This window comes from Sprattus sprattus, assembly GCF_963457725.1.
Source record: "Sprattus sprattus genome assembly, chromosome: 4".
Taxonomy (NCBI): domain Eukaryota; kingdom Metazoa; phylum Chordata; class Actinopteri; order Clupeiformes; family Clupeidae; genus Sprattus; species Sprattus sprattus.
This window is the reverse complement of record NC_137923.1, coordinates 29097646-29115769: the sequence shown is the minus strand read 5'-3', so window position 1 is coordinate 29115769 and position 18124 is coordinate 29097646. Positions and strand designations below refer to the sequence as shown.

The 18124-nt window shown below is 44.4% G+C and overlaps 2 protein-coding genes across 3 annotated transcripts in view; one reads left to right on the top strand and one right to left on the bottom strand.

The window, feature by feature from the left end:
- agap3 (ArfGAP with GTPase domain, ankyrin repeat and PH domain 3) overlaps positions 1–6157 on the top strand; it is a 138707-nt gene extending 132550 nt beyond the window's left edge. For both annotated transcript variants that reach the window (XM_080836964.1, XM_080836963.1), the window contains 2 exons: positions 3027–3282; positions 5341–6157. In XM_080836964.1, the coding sequence (XP_080693090.1) occupies positions 3027–3282; positions 5341–5568 (484 nt within the window). In that variant the 3' untranslated portion in view covers positions 5569–6157. The remainder of the gene's footprint in view (positions 1–3026; positions 3283–5340) is intronic.
- A 9461-nt stretch (positions 6158–15618) lies between these two features.
- gbx1 (gastrulation brain homeobox 1) lies at positions 15619–17821 on the bottom strand. The gene is made up of 2 exons (XM_080836974.1): positions 17088–17821; positions 15619–16403 (listed from the first exon to the last, which is right to left on the bottom strand). Exons 1-2 carry the CDS (start codon positions 17533–17535, stop codon positions 15889–15891), a joined length of 963 nt encoding a protein of 320 aa, XP_080693100.1. The 5' UTR covers positions 17536–17821; the 3' UTR covers positions 15619–15888.
- Positions 17822–18124: the final 303 nt, after the last annotated feature.

The following is an 18124-nucleotide window of genomic DNA, read 5'->3' as shown; positions in this document are numbered from 1 at the left end:
AAGGACCGAGGCGGGATTATCAGCTCACTTCCTCTCCTTTACACGCCACCTTTCAAGTGGCGGCAGCCAAGCAACTCAAGACGCCACAGCCGCAGCCACAGCCCCGGCCAGCCTCGCTTTTCTCTGGAGATGGGGGAGATTGTTGCCATTTTATTTAACTCTCCTACTCTGTTATTTCATTGCTCCTTTTCTTGAAAATACACAGGATTTAAAAGTTGTGGGCAATGTGTTGAAGGGGGCCAGAAGAGGGTTGTATGTTTGAGAAAGTTAGCGATGAAGAGGAACAAGAGTTCTTCCCTGGCCTCCCTGACACCATCTTTAATGGCTTACAGACCCCCCTTTTCTTTTTGTTCGTCTTTAACACTAACTTTCTGCCTCATTTAACTCCTGTCAGCTCTCAGCTGCAACCCCCCGGCCCCCTCGTCCTCCCTCTCTTAAAGAATCCAATTCAGGAGGGGACCTGAGGTTTGAAACAACAACAACAACAACAACAAAAAGACAGGATTCTCTCTGCGCTGTCTTCAGCTACTTCCTGTGGCATTATTCCAAGAGTTTGATCTTAATAAAGCAATCATCCTGTGATTAGCCCCCCTCAGTCGCTCTCTCAGACAAACACCCCTGAGAGGAGAGGAGTGAGAGGAGGGAGGGGGGTATGCGGGGGGGGGGGACCTGACCACTCCTCATAGAGCAGTCCACTCTGTTTGGAGTCCATTCAGTCTCCCCACAGCCTTGAGCTCACATAATGAGTGACTGGGATTTGATGGAGGAAATGAAGCTGTAAAACGTCTGGCTAACGCTGTGATTACGGGCACTGCAGAGCTTTTGTGTGGTGGCTGCCCTTCTCAGGCAGATCACTGGAGAAAACAGCCCTCCCATCCTCATCCACTCCCACTCATACGTACTCAACAACTGTGCAGACTCTAAATGAAAATCCCATCTGTTTTGTCACACCACCTGTTGGATGGGTCTGATGGAGTGACCATTGTACAACAGGCATTTTGAACAATCACACACAATAGTTGTGTGGGGCAAGGAAGCAGTGTGTGTGTGTGTGTGTGTGTCTAGTGTTACAGGTGCCCAGATACAGGGGTGAACTTGGTGTTAATCTTGAGAGGAAGCCAAAATGGTTATCAGCTACATCTTGGTCTGAGCCGCCAGGCGGTTTTTCAAGTTTCTGTCCTGAGACTCCTGAATCCTCTGTTTTGGCGGCGATAAAGGCGGTCCCATCTAGCGACACTACAGAAATAATGAACCCCTGCAGTCAGTATCAATGGAGACCGTCTCCCTTGTGTTCTACCTCCCTCTTTTCATCCCCTCTCATGATGTCTCTCTCCCTTTCCCTCTTTCGCTCTCCTCTCCTCTCCCCTTCCTCCATCCTCCATCCTCTCCTCTCTCTCTAGCTGAGATGGAGGGTTGCTTTGAGTGGTCTTGGCAGGTGACATATTAGTGTGGGACCGTCTCCATCCGCTGAGCCTTGGAAGCGTTTACAAGCTATCCGCCATCATCGGGAGCGTAATGAGGACAAGTGGCTCCATCTGAGTGGCCATTGTCCCACCAGTCTCCTCAGCTGTAATTACAATGTGGTCGTGACAAAATGCCACAGTTCGGCTTTGTTTGATTTTGCGGTTTGCTGTGACCCAGGAGCTAGAAGCTCCCCGCTCAGAGCAGCTCGTTTGATAAATTCGCTGGACGTGGCGGCTATTTGTTTAATATCTGAAGCCCCACCCCCCCACCCACCCAAGCCTCCATATTTGCTTTGAGCTGGTTGGTGGTGCTGAGCTCCAGTGTGGGGCTGATGGCTCTCTGGCAGCCGGAGTGGAGTCTCTGAGGGAGGCCTGTCATTTGCGGTGCTGGGGCTCTTTGCTGGTATCAGCTTGAGCCCCGTCTCTCTGTCACTCACCCAAGAATTCCAGACAACGGGGTCTTTTTACTCCCCTTATCGCACAGCTCCGAGGGGTCGCGGGGTCAGCCGCTCACTGAGCATGCTCAGCCACCGGCGCATCGATTTGGACGCCGCGTTTTTGTGAAGGGGGCCCATTCCACTAAATAGGAGCCAGGAGAAGCTTTGGTGGGTGGGGGCGGGGGGTGGAGGGGGGTGTATGAGTTCAAGATGGAGACCATTAGATACTACTGGAGGAGAAGTGCCTGATAGAGAGTTGGACTTCCATTCTTTCGCCGCTCCTCTCTTTCAGCTTCATTCAGCAGCTTCGATCTGGCGAGTTGCCCGCCCCATCCCCACCCCCACCCCCGCCCCACCTCCAGGGAATTCCGGGGGCCAGTTTGAAGTGGGCTCTTTTGTGGTGGAAGTGGAGGGGGTGATCCTCCAGTATGGACTGACAGGCCTGACAGCGGCGATAAAAAACATGCTCTCCTCCTGTATTGTCCAGCACAGACATGCTGTTCACAATGTGTAACCTTTAGATAGCCAGCGAGACGTTAACCCTCCCGCTGCTGAGGCTAACAGCCCACGGACAGCCAGAGGCGACGGCATGCAGGAATTACCCTTAAACGTCTCCTAAGCCTCACTCAGTGACTCCAAAGCCCGCGGGGATCCGCTGTGCCATCCGTTATGGCAAAGGTGCTCCGCATTGTTCGGCTTCTTTGAGGCTGGGATCATTTCTGTTCGGAAGTTATTGTCGCTGTTTGCGTCCTGCTATGGCATATCTGGAACCCTGTTGATGTCTCGTGCCGTGTGATATTAACCACTGATGTATGCTGTTCAGCAGTGATAACAGGTAGATGTAAAGGCTATTGGCTACTCAATGGTCTAAGTTAGCAACCCAACACTGAGCCGAATTCATTTTAATTGAGCTGAAGTCAGATAAAAAAACAGACTGCTTACTTAGGCGTGTAATACCAATCATTTCATTATAATAGGTGATGATACTGAAATACTTAAGCCACACTAAAAAACTTTATCCAGACTTACCTTACAAAAGCGAAAATGGGAAATGTGATATGTGAATCATATAACATACATGTATTAAAAACTGGTATTAACATTGTCCCTCTGTGCTCTCCATCAGAGAGGAGAAGGAGCGCTGGATCCGAGCGAAGTACGAGCAGAAGGTCTTCCTGGTTGGGCTGCCCCAATCAGACATGCCGCTGGGGCAGCAACTGCTGAGGGCCGTGGTGGAGGACGACCTCCGGCTGGTGGTGCTGCTGCTAGCCCACGGGACAAAGGAGGAGGTCAACGAGACGTACGGCGACGGCGATGGCCGCACGGCGCTCCACCTCTCCTGCGCCATGGCTAACGTGGTCATCACCCAGCTCCTCATCTGGGTAAGTGGTAAACACCCTAGAAGGGCACTGCAGTGGAGGATGGAGGTTAGGGGGTACACTACCCTCATTCAGAACGTAAACGGAGAGGTCCCCAAAGCAAACCTTCAGAACAATAAGTTTTCCATAAGTTTTTTTGGTATCAAATTGAATCAAATGAATAGCCAATCATGTTTATATCAATCAACCTCAATAAGACTAGTTGCAATCAATAATTGCAAATGTCTTTGAAAAAACTGTATTGCTGGAAACTTCACTAATTATGAATGTTCATTAAGAATGCAAACATATCAGATACAATAGTAATGGACTTGTTAAAAGTAATTCAATTCAATAGTGTTTGTAACATTACTGCCACGATGGTGGACGACATGATTGTAGTTTTTGTGACATCAAGTGAGGTGAATTAAGGCTCTGAGTTGCCAAATAAAAGATCTGACCAATTGCGTTTGAAATCATCTGGTTTGATTTGGAGCTTGTATTCCCAACGTGTCATGAACGCAGCTTGAGTATAAGGACCGTGTTGGTGAACAGAGATTGATCGCGGGAACAAACTCTTAGGAAGGGCACCCCCGAATGGTGGCTAAAATTATTCTCAATGTTTTGGATTTGCATAACGCAAGTGCAGGAGTTATTTAGAGATGAATGCTCTAGGTAAGAACAATTGGAAATGATGATACTCTTAAGTAAGTAAGTAATACTCTTAGGCCAAGGCCAGACTAAGCGGATTTTCATACTTTCCGGAAAGTAACTTGACAAACTGGCCTCCCGGCCAGATAAATCTGCCATTTGGAGCGTTACTTTCCGTCAAGGTTAAGGCCAGGCCAGACTAAGCGGATTTTCATACTTTCCGGAAAGTAACTTGACAAACTGGCCTCCCGGCCAGATAAATCTGCCATTTGGAGCGTTACTTTCCGTCAAGGTTAGAATCCCCTCTCCAGAGTGGGAAGGTTGCAATCTACCCTGCTATCAGGGCCTGTCAGGCCGCAAACCGGGTTTGAATCCGCGAATCTGATGACGTAATTATCCCACGTGAACGCTGGAAGCTGTCAAGTAGTCACGTACATCTTCCCAATCGCAATAAAAACAAAAAAATGTAAGTCTTCTGTTCTGTTTATGGCTGGCAAACAACGATCTAAGAAGGGCACGTTTTATTCACTGAGTTACCAAAGCAGTCTTCTTTATGGGGACTAATTTACACTGCACTGAATTACACAACTAATATTACTAGATACATATAATAGTGGACATTACACTAGGCAACATGGATCTCATTCATATCTCATCCAGTCGAAATCTTAGCAGGATTGAACACATCTTTATTACAGCGTATCAACATAAGAACAGAACATAGCTAAATCTCCGCTTAGCGTGCTAATCACTACTAATAGCACTAGAAGGTAGCCCAAAATGTGGTATTTAATACACACGATCTATCACAGTAGCAACTTCATGAAAACCCTTACTTTCATTAGGTATGCACATAATGCATCACATACAGGTCGAACAATGATGATTTAAGCATAGGAAATGTATAAGGCACAGTATGGTCAACTACTTGGCGACAAACTGAACTGTCACCAACTTAACTAGTAGCACCCTTCACAGCGCCACCAACAGGCCTTGCATATGTACTACAGCATATTCACCAGTTTCAATGGGTGTGTGTGGCCGTAGAACAGCGCAGCACAGCTTTGTCTGGCCGTGATTGACTAACCCCGAATACGTTCCGGAAAGTATGAAAATCCGCTTAGTCTGGCCTTGGCCTTAGTCCTTGTGCAAAAAGCCCAGGGTTTACTGCCTGGTACATTTCCATGGCACATTAACATGTAGGGACCACATGGGGTTTCATTTGTACTGTATTTGAAGAGGAAAGTTTGTGATGAATAAACCCAGATCTTGTAACATTGGAGATATCCATCACCTTTTTGCTGTTCAAGACTAGAAATGTTATGTTTTGTTTTGTTCAGACTTTGGAGTAGAATATAATGACTATAATACAAAATAATATAATACTCTCTCTCTCCCCTCTCTCCCTGTCTGTTTTGGTCTCTGTGTCAGTATGGAGTGGACGTGAAGAGCCGTGACGCACGCAGTCAGACCCCGCTGTCATATGCGCGCCGTGCGGGCAGCCAGGAGTGTTCAGACATCCTGCTCCAGCACGGCTGCCCCAACGACAGCGCAGGGGGCCTGGCCTCAGTAGCCACCCCAACCGCCACCCGCCGGAACCCCAACGCCAACAACAACAACGCCCAGGGCGAGCTCAACCGCAGCATCAGCATCATGTAGGACCAGGGGAAGGGTAGAGGAGGGGAACCTAAACCCAAACCCCACCCGCGCTGACTGACTGACTGACTGACTGTGTCTCCCTTCCTTCTCATGCTGTGCCCAAGTCCATCTCCCATCCATCCCAGGTCCCAGAACCGGATTACAGCCCAGATCTGGTCCAGTTCTAGACTCCAGTGCCATCTGCTCAGACCTGGTCCAGTTCTAGACTCCACTGCAATCTGCCGGTTGGCCTTGGTCAGACTACGTCTCCATTCTCCTCGTGCTGCCCATGCATTCATGGCCACCGCGCTCTCCTCCGTTTCCTCTCCGGTGTGGCTGTGGCGTCCCCCCTTGCAGAGCAGGACAGGCTGCCCGTCTGTGAGCTCCTCGTGTCCGTGACCCTTGAGTGGGATGTTCCGAGCCAAGCACCGTGTCCCAGCTGGTTCCAGTACCCCAAGTCCAAGTCCTGGTCATGTCTGCAACCTCACTCCACACGCCCTTCCTTTAATCTCTTAAACCAAGCCGATCAACCTCCATTTGTCAAAACAAAACAAACTCGCAAACATTAAGATTTCACTGTGTCCTCACTGGGTCTGGTCGTGGTTCGCTGTGTTTGAAACACCTTTATGCCCCCCCCCCCCCCCGTCCAGTACATTCTGAAAAAGTGGACCTAATCTATCTAATCAATCTCAAACCTTACCATGTTTCGGGAGAGCAACGTTATGACAAGGTGTTCTTAGTCTAAGGTGCTCCACAGAAAGATTGAGATCTGGTGGTTCTTTTGAAGTCACTGGAATTAATTGGAATTCCAAGGGTGCCCTCGCACATGTATAAGCCATCTGTAGATAATTATAGCCTCTGAATATTCCCATCATGTCAGCATCACCATGAAACTGCTGAGCATCTCAGATCATCTGTTGTTACTCCTGACTGATGGTGAACTGCTTGAGGCACCACTATTATGTTTACATTTGACAGCTAAAAGTTTTAAAACAAAGCGTTATCTTTGTGTAGTACATGAGTAGTGGTAGGTGTATAAAGTTGAAGTAAAGCTTATTTATTTCAGCACTACTTTTATATTGTGCCTCCTGGACATTTTATTTAATCCGGTTGAAAAAAAAATGACAGTGCAGCAAAAAATACAGCAGTACAAATACAGTAACAGATGCTGTGAATAATACTATACTTAACCTTGGTTCTTCTTTAATTGGCAAAACAAGTGAATAGGAAGATAAAGAGAACATCAAAAAAACAATCAGGTGAAAGTTCATCTTGGGAAATTATGGAACAAGAGATGAGTATGTGTTCAAGTTCAAACCATAGCCTGATTGTGTCATATAGGTGACCAAATGTGTCACTTCATTCTTTCCACCTTTGACAGGACTGCACAGTTGGATGCCTCTTTGATGGCCTAATACCTAGTGATTACGCTGAAACAGCCTGGTCATTACCGGCTCTATGAGCGAGTGGACGGGGAGTTCTTATGACTCTTTGACAGCAGTGGCCCCTGCCATTGTTTTCAGATCTACGTGTATAACAGGAATGCTGTCCACACTTCTGGAGGACATGGCAGCAGATGGACAGCACTTTGAGACAACATCTGAACTGCCTTGCTTTTCCATTCTTTGGTACCGTGAGTGGGTATGAATGTGTGAGTGTCAGAAAAAAAAGGCAGAGAGAGAGAGAAAGAGAGAGAGGGGTGGAGGAGGCCTGAAGAGAGGAAGTGATTTAACCTCAAAACTTTGGGAAGCAAAATCAACATGGCCGCAAGGGAGAAACCTATGTACAGATTCATGTAAAAAGTCCTTATTTCCTCCGGCAGCCATTCCTTTGCCGTGTGGCTGTGACTCTTCCTCTTGAAACTATTATCCTAACGTCCAGATTCAGGGAACCTGCCCAGTCCCATTTAGGTACTTAACTTAAGTGTCTTGTCATCATGTAGAACAGACAAAGAAATGCCCTTCAGGTCTCTTCTGGTCACAAGGGCTGGGATAGCTTTGTTGACCAGTAGATCTGAATGTTCTCTGATCCGTAGTGTGACTGTAGGCTTTTTCCTTACATTGGGAGTGACACAGCCATTTTTACATTTTTAGCAAAAAATACATTATATATAAAGTCTACCAAGGTTTTCCTGACTGTTTGAACATCAGACATCAGATTATCCTGTTCAAAGACATTTTTACCATGCAGTATTTTAAGTTTACAAAGCCAGGGTACTACTTAAGCATGGTACCATTATTTTCCATTTTCTGTACTTGGTGTGCAGTCATAGTGTCTTATTAGATGACCTAGGCACATGATGGGGGCAATGAAAAAGACAAAATTCATCAAAAAAATAGTTGGATTAACTGTTCATGTTTGGATAAACTGTCATTAGAGCCTCTTTTGCTAGTTCCTTTTTTTGGGCCTCGTTTTGGCCACCATTTGCATCTTAAATGTTTGTGCCTCAGAGCCACGAAGCCTTCCTAACACTGCCATACAATGGAGCGTTAGAGGCAAGACATGTCGTGTTGACGCAAACGCAAACTACTCAAGAAGGCTGTGATGTAATACACTGTTATGACTTGGCATACACTATGCGACCAAAATCCATGCCAGCTAAATCTGGTTCGGGAGCCTCAACATGTCTGCTTCCAATAGCTGTTGTTTCACACTCGGTATGGTAGTGTTATGGCGGACTGGCTAAAAGAAGAACGTTTCTTTTGTTCATTCATCCAACTGCCAAACCCATGAGGGTTCATGCCTCTGTTTGCTAAATATACCTTATTGTTCAATGCATTGCGCACATGACATGTCGCTGAGAACAGACCACTTTTTTTAAATAATGGACATTGTCTGTCAAATGTGGTTTTAATATCATCATTTGGTGCAAATTTGTTAATTTACTTTTCAAAATGCTGTGCACTTCATAGAAGAGAAAACATGAGAAGAAAATATTTGTGTTAATTCACCGGGAAATCTGAAGACATTTGACCTCTGTGAACAGGACGTGAAGGAAGGTGTTTGACCCTTAGAACATACAGTATGTTATACCTTTGATGTGCCCTTAGTGTTCTTGCCCGGCCTCTGTGTCCCCACTACAGTCTCTCTGTGGGAATGCTTGTTTTGGGCATCTTTTACAGGAGGCGGGACTAGGAACAAGGCTTCAACTTCTCCAGCCACTATTAATACTCCACTTCAATGCTATGTTTGGGAATGGATTATGAATGTTTTAGACACGGTTAGAGAAAAAGAGTCCTCTCTTCCAGATTATTATTATTTTGTACCCCCAAAGATCACTTGTTGAAGATATAGGTGAATATATCAAGCTAGGAACCTTGGACCTTATCCTAAGCAGTCTGAATGTGTTGTGTGTGTTTCGTTGCCATGTACAGATATGGGTGCACAAGCATGAGAAACAGAGCTTTTCAGAGGTAAATATTAGGCAAGTGACCTTTTGTGTGAGGTGTGTGAGGGGCAGCACCTGACAGCTAGTTTTAGCTATGGGAAAGGATTGGGCCGCTTGTTATGAGCTATGCCCTAACTAACAGCCATCCGTGCTTTCAGGTGTACCAGCACTGTCTTCAACTATTACATAGCAATGGCCTCTTCCCCTCATAAACATTGTATCTTTTACACTACATTGGTTGTTTTTATCCCTTTTTAATTATATTTTAGGTACTTTCTTTGGTAATTTTTTGGCCATTTTAAGGTACTTTGTGTAAAATGATGTACATTTGACATATTTATAATGCAGGATGTAAATATTGTTTTTGTTTGTTTTTGTTTAGTTTTTTTGTTAATTTTCCATTGTGTTTAATTTTCATGACAAATGTGTTTCCATATGTGCTTGTGTTAACAAGCAGATGCAAGAGAGGAACCTGTTGTGTGATTGGATGCTTGGCTGGCAATTGACCTATTAAACCATCCCAATAAAAATGATTTATACCATACCTGTTGCTACACTCCTTTTAAGAATCGGAATTTCGATCTACTGTATATTGCATCGAAATGCTCCAGATGCTTCCACAGTCAAAGTAGACTTTTACCATAACCTGTAAATTCTCAACCGGCTGGTAATAAGGAAGTATATTTATGTGGGGAGAAAAACACACCAATAATGTGAAGCGACTTTTATGAACAATCATGAAATGGTGACTGAAATAGGTTTAGTTTTACTACCCTGAGTCATGGGTTTGAAACACAGAAACAGGTTGGATATGTTCCCAGTTGGCTGCGGTGTGCCGTGTAAGCAGAGGAGCCTGAGCAGCCGTTCCCGCGCTGCTTTCAGTGCCATGTCTTGGCCTTCCCTCAGAGAGGGTATGTCCTGATCTATTTTCCTAATGAACACTGCTTAGTGTCATGTTGAGAGGGAGAGTGAAGGGTGTTGAAATGGCTAGGAGACCTGACTCCCCCATTAATGCACAGGACTTTACACTTGTCCCATCTGTATAAATACACACTACCCTCTCATTTTACTTCCTTCTTCCCCATTTGCTCTCTCGCGCGTGCGCTCTCTCTGTCCCTCCCACACACACACAAACACACACACAAGCATAGACAAGCGTGTCGACTATCTGCTTTGGAGGAATTTCAAGGTGAAATGTTCCTCCCATTTCTCCCCGCAAAGGCAGCATTAGCAAATGTGTGCCTGTGTCCACAGTTGAACTGAACGTGCTCAATATCATCTCTTTTTAATTCCAGCTCTCTTGAGCCGTCTCGCTCAGACATCTGCTGTCACTTCTTCTGTGAGTCAGGAGCAGTTCAAGTGAAAAAGCTTGCCATTGATGTTTATTGCATGTCTAAGTCTTCGCCTTTTATGAGTCGCTTTCTGGGCCTGACCTGGTGCTGTTCCACCCCAATACGGATCTGGGACCGAATTTACAAAGCATTTAAACACCTAGGTCGCACTAAAAGGAGTCCCAAAGTTAGGACTGACACACCTACTTTTTCTAGAAGTTTCTCCTAAATCGGCAAGTTAGGAGCTACTTTAAGATATGTGCCCTATCCAAGATCTAGAGTGGATCCACCATATTCATGCCTGTCAGGTCTCACTGTACCAGAGTATTCATGTGTGCACCAGCAGTCAGGTTTAACTGAACCAGAGTATTCATGTGAGCACCTGCAAGGGTAGCTTGAACAAAGATGCTCTCTAATATCCAGTCAGTCAGACTCAAAATGCCTTTGACAGGCATAGTTCTGCTGAAGAACTTAGAAGACGTTTTTCTTCACTGCCTTTATCCATTGTCGTGGCTCCTGACAAGTTAAAATAATAATGCATAGACGCACCTGGACTTGTGTTATTACAGATGAGCGCTAAATATGAGGGGCTTGCCTGGCCACCCACCTGAACATTGACAAATGGCCTCTTGGATTGCAGAGGAGGGCTTCTTGTCAGGTGACTTAGTATGTGATTCCTCACAAATCTATACATGGTCAGTCAGTTCCTCATGTAAGGGAACCAAGGGAGCTCAGTAGAATGTGTTTTCCTGACCTAACAACACACAGAAATGACAGCCCTCGTCTCATTTTTCAACATTTCTACCTCAAATTAAACAGCAACCATGGGAAGGGTAGTCCACTGGCCCTCACTGAACACACCTGTCACCTGGGCTAAATGGATTACGTAGATATTATATAATATTAGAACATGTCAGATAATTGTGTCTAACCAGTCATCAACCTCACTACTCTCAAATAACCCTTCATGCTGTCTCTCCTCTGCTGTCTCTCTCCTTGTCGCCCTTCTCCTCACCACTATCTTTGCTTAATGTCCTCTCACATTTCCCTTACCTCTACTTTTTTTTTCATGTTCACCTCTCTTGTTTACTGTCCGTCTTTTTCTGGGTTAGGTCTCTCTCTCTTTCTCTCTCTCTCTCTCTCTCTCTCTCTCTCTTTCTCTCTGTCTCTCTCCCTCTGTGTGTGTGTTTGTGTGAGATTTAACATTATGCTCTCACTCTCCCTGTTTTCCCTCCCTCTGTCTCACTTTTGCCATCTACCCACATATATACCTCCATTCACTCTGTCTTTTCACTCTTTCTCCCTTTATCTGTCTCTGTCTCTATCCCTGTCCACTTCTGTCTCTGTCTCTATCACTGTCCACTTCTTATCACCCTCTCTCCTTTCCTCAACCCTCTTTTACAAACATCTCTCTGCTCATCTCTCCTCTTCCCCCTCTATCTCTCTCTCTCTTTCCATCTCTCTCTCTCTCTCTCTCTTTTGTTAATTTGCCTGAGAATGCATTAGGCGTAATGAAAGCTGAGGGCAGAGGGAATCCTCCCGGGCCCCATTAATCATTGCCCCTCAGACAGGCAACCTTGATTACAAGTGGCAAGAAATTCATTAGAGCCGGGCCTCTGACAACTTTTATCTCCGCCACTAGCACTGACTCATTAGGCAGCCAAATTAAAGCTATGATGGCCCTGATGAAATTCATCGCTTGTTTATCTTGTGCGATTTGATGCATCTGCCCATACATCACCAGCGCAGGCGTCCACCAGACCCTCCCAAGGAGGCCCAAGCCCTGCCCACCCCCGACGCCTGTGGAGTTCTGGCCACTACTCTGCACGCCGCCGCTCAGCCCCACCACCCCGACACACACACACCTACACCCATAGTACCCCCACCCCCACCCCACACTGAGAATGGCCAAGCTTCCTCCCAGCACATTCGTATCCTCATTGACAATTTAATTGTTCCAATTACGGCCTCTCCTTTGCCTGTGCAACACAGTCATTGCAGTCCATTAGCAGCAAGCTCAGGCTCTTGTGGTTGCTGTTGTAATCTATGTGAGCCATGTGTTTATTATTTTAAGTGCGGTACATTTCAATGACAGGTAGGCAAATGTTATTTTGTGGGTTAGAATGGACTCATTGGTCTTTGCCCAGGGACACAATACACAATTAGACACCTTTGATACCTCATCTTTCCTCTGTCATCCCCCCCACCCCAAAAACAACAAAAAACACTTTAACCTATGAGATGGCAAACCCAGTTTGTTTAAGATAAAGTATGTTACACTACACTGGAGTTGTTTAAGATCAAGTTTGTTACACTACACATTTCATTTGGACTTGTGGCGGTGTGTTTCCTGTCTTTTTTGTCATGTATGTGTCCTCAATGACAAAGTATATATTTGTATAACTGTGCAAATTCTCTCCTCTAATTGTGTCCAGAGGGGACGCCATGCCCTACACATCAGATGCGGTCCCTGTGAAAGGGTGGAGATGCTCCACCACAGGAGAGCTTGTTCTGTGCATTTGATGCCCCCTTTGCCAACCCCTTAAATGCTGTGGAAAGCTTTGACACCAGAACATCACTTGGCCTAGCAGTGGTTCTGTTGGTAAAACTATTTTCCAACACTAAAAGGGTATGGTAACTGCAGGGTGTGTGGCTTCTCAAAAAGCATTCTGGAGCATCCTGGAGGCCCAACTGTTTTATATTAACATCCCTCTACCACCAGCCCTCTCAACCAGTGGATCATTATCAAATCCAGTGACAATTTTCCGGTGGTTCTATCCTATTGAAACATTTTTTTAAACAAATGAATCGACTTATTAAAGTTACCTGATGCAGCCACAGATTACAATAGTCATGCTTTTGAGCTTTGCATTGACTGCAGGCAACCACACTTAATACATAAAACAACACAGCGACTGAGAGTAAAACCACTTACTAAGGTCTTGAGAACACTCAATTGTAAGTATGAAACTGTATTTAACTAAGAATTCCATCTTATCAGCCTAGAACGTTTTGGCCTATAGCTTATGCTAATAATTTTTGGAAGTGTGGGCTCATTCTTAAGGTACCCATTCTACTTTATCTATTCAGAGTTGAGAGAAATCCGTCATCTCCATTCCATTAAAAATAACATTGTGGGTTGAAAAATCAAAACGTGGTTCTGAACCAACATTTCTGTTGGTGTCAGGTGAGCTTTTGGGGGGTAATGAATCTGGCCTTTACTCAAAGTACTTCAAAGCATCTTGTCTCAGACCAAGATCATCAATATACAGTGTCCCTCTCATGTTCCTGTGCACGATGACTGATCAGAAGAAACGTTCTAATAGTCTATTAAAAATACTTTTGTTTCGCTGCAATATCCGCAGGGTCTGGATTCAATGTAGCCTACCAGCCATTTGTTGCAGGGCAGATTCTAAGAAAATGCAAATCATCTACGCAAGATAAAAGAATATTATTGCTGTGTGGTAAATCGTGCTTTAATCCTATTATTGCGTTTTCTAGTTTGTTTGTTTTAGGCGAATTTTTTGTATTATTGATAGTCTGTATAAATTGGGAGCTTGCACTTTCAGACACAGCATTCGGCTTTCAAACTTGTCTGGTCCGGCATGATTGATGTAGGGAACATTTTTGTCATGAAGATAACATCCTCTTTGAACAAGTCACAGTGTAGGCAAGGCACTAGAGTCCTTTTGCGTCCATCTGTCAACTTCGTTTTCTCCATTAGCAAGTAAGCGCGAAAGTGCTATCTTATCACGCGTCATGGGAAGTAAAGGTCGAGACATGCCACTTGACCGCTCAAGTGCCTGTTCAGGGGTAAGCAAGCTGCTATCGCTGATGAACTGTATGTGAAGATTTAATGAGTCGCTTTGGCCTTCCGTTTATGTTGTGTTTCAAGTGTTAGACCAGACACGTAGGCTATTAGTGTTTGTACTGAAATAACACGCGCCTATTCAGTTAACACGAAGAAAGAATAAGTCAGGCCCTGTATGGCGTAGCCTATTTTACCGAGGCTGAATTTAAGTTTAGTTGTTCAAAAGATCTAGGCCGTGGATGTTTCATTTCATTTTACACAGGTTGTCTAATCATTTCCACCATTGCCCAGCACAATCTAAAATATCTGCGTGTGTGTGTGTGTGTGTGTGTGTGTGTGTGTCTGCGTGCGTATGAAGGCCTACCCCATGGCTCTCGCACCCAAAGTGATTGATTGTGAAGTTCATTACAATGTGTTGGATATGACCGCTCTAATGGGGATCCATCAGTCCACCTTGCGACATCATGGCCTCCTAAAGAGAGATAAATGATACCCTCACTCATTTACAAAAACCTTTCTCCCCTTTCACTCCTTTGACTACAAGAGGAAAATATTATCTTCTTTCATCGAGCAAAAGCGAAAAGTCAAGTGATCGCAAGAAATAACGGAGTAAAAACACGAGGTATTTTGGTAAAATAGTAGTGTAATCAGTCATCTGAGGAATTTGTAGACAAGACTATGAATATCATAAATGGATTTTATAATTCGTTTGGATCATGCATAGGCTATGTATCATGTTTTTAGCCGACCACGATTCTCTGGAGATTGGTGTATTATTGTTCACTCTATATAAAACTCTAAACTCTTGTCCTTATAAAGTTTCCACCCTTGCGTTAAGATACGATGCGTAATAATCCTACTGCGATTTATTTGTCAGTGAGTCTTATTTTGCTCGCCAACAATGTTCGTGTGTTTTGAGTTTTTAAATGTTTGCATGTCAATAAATGAAGTGAAATAATTTAAAATCCTCGCTCTAGTCCCCCTCTCTATTCGCTCCTCAATAGTATACTGACACTGATGAGGTTTTCTCTCTATTTAAATGTCCCTTTTTACAGGACAGGCACAGAGCCCCAAAGGATGTGGACCAGTGAAAGGCAAAAAAACGACCTGGATAAGGCAAAACTGTAAAGCCTCAATGTGTAGGTTAGACCAGTTCAAACTATCTCCACATTTAACAACGCACCAAACCTAAATTTCACATCTAAAGATAAATCGGGTTATCGACTGTAAAACCTGCAAATTGGAATTATTTGAGACTCCTTGTTTATGCTAAGTAATCTAAACACTATTAAGATTTTTAAATCACAAAGTAATGTAAGATCATGCTTTGCCCTTATTGTGGTTATTTATTTTTTTCCATCACCCTTTTCACAAACAACTGGAGAATACAATCGCTAAAAGTACTAAATGGAGACGTCTCAGAATACATGCAAAATGATAAATTAAATGATGTGGTAAGAGCTGTGAAAACAAGAGACTAAACAGCAGGGTGAGAACACATGCAGATATTTAACTAAACGCCAACTTATAAATATTTTTAAAATTGTTTTTACGGTTGGAAATTTTCATAGTGCACATATGTCCTTTAAGACAAGTTCAATATTTACAAATTTACAAAAAACAATAAATAAATGTCCAGAACACATTTGGAACAGAAAATATACAGTCTTGTCCAAAACATCTATTTGTATAAAGACCATATGCTACAGTGACATGATATCTGTCCCAGATACTCTTGTAGAATCCTTGATTTTGTGCTTCATGCATTTAACATTAGCAGTTCAGTGTCTCTGTTCTTTCAAAGCCCAGACTCAGGGCCGGGTGCCTTGCTCTATTTGTTGGTGCTGGCTCCTCACGGCAAACCTGTTGACATGAACCGGAATTGGGACGACAATTTTGGGGTTCCTCACGGGCTCGCCTGACCGGTTGTTGACGTTGCCGGCTTTGATCCTTTTCCATTTGGCCCGCCTGTTCTGAAACCAGATTTTTACCTGGACCTCGCTAAGTTTAAGTGCGTGTGCGATTTGCGAGCGCTCAGTGAGGGATAGGTACTTTTTACAGTGGAACTCCTTCTCAAGTTCAAGCAACTGCTCGCTGGTGAAAGCTGTTCGTCTCCGTCTGCTTTTGCCCGCAGAACCCCCCGGTGGTAAGGAGTCCTGAGAGCCGGGCTTGAGTTTGCTCTTTTGGGATAACGACCCACAGTTGTTCCCGTCCGAGAAACTTTCGTTCTCACTGTCTCCCGAGCTGTCCTCTCTATCACTGCATGCCGCGTCCGGTGATTTTAGATCCAGCTTCTCCTCATCTGAACTGTACAGTTTGGTCTCACCTATAATTACACATCACAAATTAATATTCATAAACAGATATGTGATTGGGCCTCCTCAACATATTACAGGCCTTCTATGCTATGCATGTCCAACACATCGCTTGATTTGTCCTTGATTTTTATGTAATCCGGGATGTTATTTTGTACAAGGCGTTGCTGTTAACCTACTAAAGGCATTTTAAGAGCAAAAATCAATTGCAGTGCAATAAAAACAAAGTATTTTGGCTGCTTAAACCAAAGCTTCAAATATTTCAGCAGAAACTTTAGAGCTCAGATGATTGATCATTAAAAATCAAATGGAAGTTAAACAGAGTTAAATACTCATAGAAAACTGAAGGGAGCTTCAGAACTTCTCCATCCTTCGAATTTCTCTGTTTGTAGCATTACTATTTGCAAATGTAGCCTAATACGAGGAAGAGGCCAACAATTCACTTGACCAACCATATTTACGCATTTAATCATTAAGTCATGAGTTAATTGAGGAGGCAACATTTATATTAAATCCCTCGTTGTCATTTGCGATAGGCTAAACAATGTTTGTGCATTCACTAGAGTGGGCTAAATGACTAATAATACACCATGTAAAACAGTATTTTGGCAACAGTATTTTTTATAATATCCTTTAAAGTTGATTCATAACTACCAGTGAAAATAATAACTAAATACATAGGTCATTCATCTCACCTGCAATAGTTTGGAAAGTTTCTGAGAAGTTGAGAAGTTCCGAGGCTTTCTCTCTAGCGTGTAGATCCTCGGAGTGCGGGCTCTCCTGTCTCCTAATACTCGGCTCAGCACTTAATCGAGGCCCGGGCATCTCTTGCGGAGGATAAAAAGTGTCTGGTGGTTCCGAAAAGCTCGGTAGCGTAGTTGTAAGCGCTAACATAGAGGGCATTCCCTGCCCCAAACTTGCACAGAAAGTGTTCGTGAGTCGGCCGGCGAACGACGCCAAAGGTGCCAAAGGAGGAATACTGGACGGCAAATGCGAATGGGACAGGGCTTGCGGAATCATCAGAGGTCGATACGGCATAAACATTGGGTAGCCGGTGTAAAGAAGGTGCCCCGGTCTTGGTTGCGGGGTCCCAATCAACGACTCAATTGAAAACGCCGTCCCTTGTCCACTCGGTCTCTGCATTCTGAGGCAAATTCTGTCCACTCGTGTTATAAATTCCAATCAAAGTTGTCGAGGAAAAATGGAGGAAAATCACTCCTCCGATTGTTAAAAATCTTGCAGCTCTCGCTGTTTGTATTATCCACACTGGCCGTGGTGAGCAGCTTTGCGTTGTCCCCTCCTCTCTGCTGTCTGCGACCCGACGCTTTTTTTTGTTTTAGCTCAGTCCCTCTTCCCCTATTTGTCACAAACTGAGACATAAACACAGTCTCTCTCTGTTTCTCTCTCTCTCGCGCAATCTCTATGTCCCTCCTCTCTCTCCCTCTCTTTCTCTCTCTCTCTCACACACACACACACTCACACATAAACGAGCAGTGCTTATCATCTGCAATACAAGGGGATAGAGGGGGGTGTTGCCCTCGGGACTCATCCATCTTCCTCAAATTACGCTTCATTTCCTTATTCAGCTTCTGACTTTTTTGGCCGCCTTGAGAGGCGGTAGTTTCCCAGTGGATACCAAATAGATGGGCCGAGCCCCCTCTTTCTCTTAGTCCATACTGACTCGAAGCGGTGTGAGAGACTGCTTTAGACCTTCCCCCTCTGTAATCGTTGA

Bases quoted from the DNA above. Each gene is read 5' to 3' on its own strand.
- gbx1 (XM_080836974.1), bottom strand. From the start codon at position 17,535: ATGCAGAGACCGAGTGGACAAGGGACGGCGTTTTCAATTGAGTCGTTG. The intron at 16,404-17,087 runs GTGAGATGAATG...GTGTAATTATAG, and splicing joins AACTTTCCAAACTATTGCAG to GTGAGACCAAACTGTACAGT.